We start from the raw sequence: 7421 nt of genomic DNA on the forward strand, positions 1-7421 counted from the left end.
TCTTATAGTTTAAATGAGATTTATTGGAAGAATTGTTTTTATAATTATTTCAGGTGTCACGTAGTTATGAGTATTTGTCTTTATATATATGAAAAAAATGCATCTTTATGTTTGAGAAATAATTTAAATTTTTAGTGAAGCTTATTGAAAAAAATATTTTTTATTTTTTATTAGGACTAATGAAATTTCAATCTGAAGTTTATGTTAATATTTGAAAAAGAAATAATATGTTGAATGAGTTTTATTTGGAAAAGAATTGACTATTCTTCTAGATCTGTTTCGATTTAATATTTTATTAATATATAATATATTTCTAGCTTTATTAATTATGTTCATGGATTATTTATCTAAATTTAAAAAATTTCAATATTTTTTTTTTCAGTTATAACCTTTTAATAGGCTTGTACTCTTGTAAATAGTTCTTTTAAGTAGCCCTATTCTTTCTACAAATCACCATCCTTGTGAAATAATAGATGACTTCAACAATTAAGGGAAGATCCCTTTCACCTTTCTTGACATGTGACTTATAAATTTTTTATGTTTGTAAGAGGTATACTTGCTTACATTTGAAAACTTACTTTTCTTATATTTTATAATGAATTTGATACTACAATACATTTTTTACAAAGTTTTAATAATTACCTATATTTATGATGTTATCATTGTTATTATTTAATTTTATAAAAACTATCATTTTTTGTTTATTTTTATGTTATGTTAAGTTTAAATCATTTGGATTGCTCTACATCAAAATTATATTGTGAACAATTGTCCTATAATTGGTCAAATTCTTCCAAGTGGCTCCCACAACAAGCTCTAGAAAGAGAAAGTTAAAGAGGATCAATCATGTTTGGACTTGTCATGTATGGGGTTAATGAGAGGACCTTGCACATTCATTAAAAAATCATTGATAAATAATATCAGTCACTATTACCATTGATGCAAAAACAATTCATAGATGATACAATGGGGTTTTGGAAAGGGACAATAGATGAAGAAGGATTGTTGAAGAAACTATAATAAACTATGAAAAGGCCTCATACAACAGGTGAACACATAGAAGTCACTAATATTCTTCTTCATTGTTAAGCAAAAGATACGACCAGAGAAAATTAACACCTTTTTGGTTCAAGGAGAGTAAGATACCATGCACTTACTCTTTGGTTGGGTTGACAAAAAATTGAGATATAATCAAGCATGCAAATATATTGGAGAAAATTTGGAGTATAGGATGGATTTATACAAATCTTAATGGTTATCCTGAGAAGATGGAATATTAATGTTAAAATTCACACAATACATAATCCTAAGGCATCTTGTTACCAATAATAAATAAAATAAGGAAGTTCATTTCAAAATGAATATATGTGAAGAATAAATGTGTCTTGACAATTTGGGAATAAATTTGAAAACCATTGGAATATGTAGAAACTATATAAAAAAACAGCTATATAAAACTGGAATTTTTAAGGGCATAACATTTTCAAAAAAAAATCTCATGAACTACATCTAAAATGTGATAGAATATTATGAGATAAATAGCTTTCCAACCTAAATGGGAAGGAGGCCTTGAGAGTTATAGAATTTGAGGATCCCAAATATGGAACACAAAAGAGGGAAGCAGAGCTCTATTTTAAGATGATTTAGGGGTGGAATTGTTACAAATATGGTTGTCATTACATTGAAATATTAATCTATAAATATTTGATGCAACCACTACACTTAGAATGCACATGTGATATGGTTAGTCCCTTGTCAGGAAGCCTTAAGGGAGAGCTGACCATTTTGCTAATAATATCCCCCTCAGTGTTACTCAAGGGGATTCAGACCCATGACCAAGATTTGGTACCATTTGTTACAAGTGTAGTTGTCGTTGCACCACAAGATCAATCTATTGATACAACTACTAGACTTAGAATTAACACAAGGAAATTAATCCATTATCATCACTTTCAAGAGGAGCACTAACCATTTTTCCAACAAGGACAACCAATTATTACTCAACAAATAAAATTAGAAGGATAAAAAACATATGCCATGAAAGATGGGGAAAATATGTCAAGGACATCATTATAATTCTAGATCCTAACCCTAAGGGTAATTAGAAATGTAAATAATTGGAAAGTCTAAGCTTGCATCGGAAGACATAGATAACCTAAGTAAAATCCTTAAAAATAGGTTTGTTATCATTCTTAAACTAGGCAGTGATGAAATCATCGATAATGGTTTTAATTTAAGGAAATAGAGTATGTAGGTAGGGTACAATATAGTCTCCAATAAATAGAATTAGACCTAATCTCAACTACTAAATTAGTTATGTTGGAGAAAACTATAACTCTCAAAAGTGGGGATTTTTTAAGGCAACATTACAAGGGAGAATCCAAATTGTAGACAAGTTAAAAAGGTTTAGATCTAAGCACCATCAACAAGCTCTCTCTACCAAATAAATGAGGAGGATGCCATTCATCTACTATCGACTTTCCCTTTTTTGTCACATGTTTGAGAGTGATTCTATGTGAAATTAGGGTATCTTTTTATTTTACCCAATGATATTTTGTCCCTTTTTCAATCATGAACACTTAATAAACTAAGAGAGTCTATGTGGAGACTTCTAGATTATATCATTGATGCCCAATGCTTATTTAAGAAATATGGAAGAAATAAGAGAATCTTTTGAGGCAAAGCCGTGGGCATAGTTTTATTATTAGTTATAATTAAAGAAATGGTGTAGTAAAAATAATAATTTCATGAATCTATGTTCAACATTCTTCCCCAAACTAGGCAAGAGCCAAGAACACATCTCTTATCGGGGAGGTCTTGGGTTTGAGTCTACTCAAAATTAACATGTAATAATAATTAATATTAACGATAATATTAAATGAATAATAAATAATCTAGGATTTGGCCGATTACCTATAAAATAAATATTGTTCCCCAAAATTTTATGCTAGATAGGATGATTTTATGTTTAAGAATTGGTTCAAACTCATTGTTCCTTAGATTGTAGGTAAAGGAGGGAAATTAAGCTCGAGGAACATAGAAATTTGTAGGTACTCTATGATAGCTAGTGATTGGTACAAGTTAATCATTGGCGGGACCTCTAGATGAAACTTTGGCCCATTGAGTGTTGGATGCATTATTCACTCTAGAGATGAAGAGAATATAGAAAGGTTTTTACTACCCCTAGCTGAGGATGCCAATAATTGGGAAGCTTTCAAAGATTTACTAGAAGGGATATCCCCATGCTTAGAATTGAATTTAACAAAAATATAAATTGAAGTGCACTCAATGATAACAATAAATGTGGTAAGGTCCAAGACCACCCCAAATTGAAGATTCTATTTTGGAAGTGGTGTTATCTTTGATTGAACTATTTGAGAAGTTTACAATTAACCACATCTATAGAGAAGAGAATAGTTTAGTAAATCATTTATCCAAGATGGGTGTAGATATCAATCATCTCAAACAAACATTAGAAGGAAGGAAGGAAGGCTAAATGTGTTGAAAGCTCAATAAGTCCAAGATGGTTGAAAGAACATGCTTCCTCATAGTACTCTATTAGTAAAAACTAGTTTAGACAATAGCATCTCAAGACAATTTGGGTTGGCTTTATCAATATAAATGTGATGAAAAATTTAGAGTCTAGGAAGAGAGGACTTTCTAGAGAAGAATGAGGAAGAAGGTGAGCTAGTGGAAGAGACAAGGGAAAAAAAAAAGAGCATGAGGTTGAAGATGCATATATGAAGTAGGAAATAATAGAGCCTAAGGAGGAAACAAAGATCAAGTGAGAGGATGAAGAGGAAGCAGAGGAGGAACCATATGACTTCCAAGGATTCAACCTACAATAAGAAAAAGAGGAAATGGATCTTGGACTTCCTAAGAATGAGGAGTGATATAAAAGTCTCCATACTCTATTTTGTCTAGTTTTTGACAAAAGTGATCTTTTAATATCTAGTGTTTGATCTATGGGTGGATCGAAATCAAGTTTTAGGCTAGTGGAATCAATTTGGAACTTAGGCTAATCATTTCGACTTAGAATACATTTCCTTTATGTTTCTTCTTGGACTACTTGCAAAAACTATATGGTTGTAAACTATGTTGTTTCTATCATACTTTAACACCAAAATTTCACCTTCAGCCCCTTATTTGGGAAATTAAAAAATACCAATATTTGTACAAGAGAACTTAGATAAGAGTCTTGTGGTACTTCTAGACAAGCGAAACTCTCAATCTACTCATGCAAGGGGAGAATTTGTGACTAAGGTGATTAAAATATTTAAAGGATTACATTTCTACTATGAACATACCAAACAATTATAGTGTTTATGGAACTATGAATATTATAGCTTTAGTCAAATCTTAGATTGTTTTATACTTGCTTCATTTTATGTTAAAAATTATATTTTAATTTTTATATTAAAAAATGTTATCATTATCTAAAGATTATAAACATTAAATTTTTTTAATAGTTCAAATATTTTATTTTGGAAAAGTGACAAGCTATTAATATATTATATTAATAATAAATTTGTTGAAGAGCTCCTCTACAAAGTTCAAAAAAGAAGTTCCATTCCTTACGAAAATATAAAATAAAACTGATCGAAACCATCATAAAAGTTTAATGCCCCAGATCTTATATAACCCACCAAACCTATTACTCACATTTTAGTATTGACAAAATACATCAATTTTTTATTTTTGAAAATTTAATCAAATCTTTTCATTTTTCAAAATTCATCTAAATAAACTAAAAGATTAAGACATATAAAATACCTAATACAGACTTCTTGTGTGTATTAACAACTCGAGTTCCAAATTATGTGTGTCACATTCTAACATACACGGTAAACGATAATTTGTGTTTGCCAAATCCTATTGTAATGGCGCGTTTAGCATCTGGAATTTCAAATGTCTAGAAGGCCATGTAATATAGGGTTGTCATGTTCAACCATTCATAAGTTTTGTGCACATTAGTTGTAATCGTAACGTTCATATACTCTATGGCTTATAAGATTGGAAGCATGAAACATGAACTATGATTACTGTATTTAACAACTCACATTGCGGGATGTATTATACAACAAATTTGTGGCTGTCAAATGTAAGTCATACCGTAAATCTAAAAAAAATCCACAATTAAGATATAGTTGTTATGTTCATGACTTACGTTAATTTGTTGCTTTGAATTCAAAACCTTCAAACGGTTGTCTTTTTAAGTCTGTCTTCGTAAAAATAGTTGTCATTGCTGTCTTCGATTATGTAGTAAAACTGTTAACTTTTTTCTTCTTAAAAATAGTTGTCACTAACTGTGAATTGTTACTTTAAATTCAAAACCCTCAAACTATTGTCAATTTTTTACTCAAAAATAGTTGTCACTCATGTCTTGTACTAAGTTCCTGCTTTGAATTCAAAACCGTCAGACTGTTATCTTCTTCTTTTTCTCTTGTTCACTACTTTCAACACCTCAAATCAAGGATGTGGTTTTTTGGTTAACAGCTCGTAACCATTCGGTTAGTTTCCTCTTGTCTATTCCCAATGTAGGACAATCATCTACATGTGAGATACACTTGTATTCCTTGATTCCTAGGGCGAGTAATTTAGGTTTCATTTCACAAGGAATACTCCTTTCTTGTTCCATCAAGATCTACCCATCTCTATAAAATTGTAATCTAGGTCGAGCCCATTTCTTATCTTCATAGGCCTGTTACCATGACAATTTTCGGTGTACCAAATCCCCTTGGTATTCTTCCTTGATCTGCCCCTATGGAGAAATCAGGGTGGTGGAGAAAAGTAAGCTTGCTTAGGTCTTTTCAAGGAGGAGATGAAGAAGATGAAAGAAAGCCTCTAAAACCTCCTCCCAAAGGAAATAAGATAGTTGTATTGTACTACACCAGCTCAAGAGTCATCAAGCAGACATATGCAGAGTGCTCCGCTGTTCTTAGCATTCTCAGAGGACACAATATCTCATTCCAAGAAAGAGATGTCTTCATAAACCGCAAATACTTGGAGGAAATAACAGACATATTTGAGGGCCAAACCACTGTTCCTCGCTTGTTTGTTGGAGGGAAATATGTTGGGGGATTTCAAAGGGTTATAGAGCTGAATGAGTGTGGAGAGCTCAAGAAATTGCTGATTGGTTATGTTAAGAAGAGGCCCAAGAGGATGTGTAAGGGCTGTGGAAATATGAGATACATCGTCTGCTTTATCTGCAATGGAAGCAAAAAGTTTTATGAGGAAGAGAGGAAGGAGGTGGTCAGCTGCAACACTTGCATTGAGAATGGATTGTTGCCATGCCCCGTTTGCATGTCAGGAGCAGTTGAATGAATGAAGAAAATGATGATGGTATGATTGGTTATTGATTATTGTTTAGGTAAAGTTGTGTTTGTGCATTGTTTTTGATAAATGTTTGTGAATTGTTTTGTTGTTGGGACTAATTATGGTGTAAATGGAAGCATCAATCAGTATTTCTGCAAAAAGCAGTGATCCCTGTAAGCTAAGTGTAGCATCAATCAGTGCACCAGTCAGATATTCTTTTGGCTGAGAGAGGTTATTTCAGTTTGTGTTTATATTGGATAAGTTTATGGTTTTTGTTCATGTTCTTTATGTTAATATCTTCTTGGTATGAGAAATTAGGGTTTTCTGTTAAGAGTATTCTTCTTCTATGTCAAGTGAAAAGATTCATTTTTCTTTCAAGCTCTGGGCAAGGCATCTAATTGATTACAATGAATCATCTGTTAAGTTGTGGAAATATGAGATACATCTCATCTGTTAAGTTGTGGAAATATGAGATACATCTGGAATGGAAGAAAGTTTTCTGATGAAGAAGGGAAGGAGATTGTCAGCTGCAACACCTGTGTTGAGAATGTATTGTTGCCATGCGCTGTTTGCATGTTAGAAGCAGTTGAATAAATGAAAATAATGTTGATGGCATGATAGGATATAGATCATTGCTTTAGTAAAACTTTCTTTATGTTGAAATATACTATTGTGTTTGGACAAATTATGTTGTTCATAGAAGCATCAATCAGTACATTTGTAAAAATCAGTGATACCTCTGAGCTAAGAGTAGTATTAGCCAGTGCCCCAGTAACAATTTCTTTTGGAAAAGGGCTGCTTTATAAGGGGCTCTATCAGATTGTGTTTATATTGGATCAGTTCATGGCTTTGTTCATTTTATTTATGTTTACACATTCTGGATATGAGAAATTTGCATTTGCTTTTCAGGATATTCTTCTTGTATTTCAAGTGAAAAGATTCCCTTTGCTTTCAAGCTTGGGGCAAGCATCTGAGTTATGAAAGTGAATTTTGTGTTGGGTGTGTTTCTGTCCAGCATTATGATTGTTACAACTCAATTCTTTTGGGGAAATATATAGTGCAGTTGTATGATGCATTGATATTCTTTGATATTTATTGTTCAAACA

The 7421-nt window shown here is 31.8% G+C and overlaps 1 protein-coding gene across 1 annotated transcript; it reads left to right on the top strand.

The window, feature by feature from the left end:
• The first annotated feature begins 5763 nt into the window (after window positions 1–5763).
• Window positions 5764–6324, top strand: LOC149539435 (uncharacterized protein At5g39865-like). The gene has a single exon (XM_089802579.1). It carries the CDS (start codon window positions 5764–5766, stop codon window positions 6322–6324), a length of 561 nt encoding a protein of 186 aa, XP_089658705.1.
• Window positions 6325–7421: the final 1097 nt, after the last annotated feature.

Source organism: Cupressus sempervirens, chromosome 9 (genome assembly GCF_028749045.1).
Source record: "Cupressus sempervirens isolate cs-2001-9-10 chromosome 9, ASM2874904v1, whole genome shotgun sequence".
Taxonomy (NCBI): domain Eukaryota; kingdom Viridiplantae; phylum Streptophyta; class Pinopsida; order Cupressales; family Cupressaceae; genus Cupressus; species Cupressus sempervirens.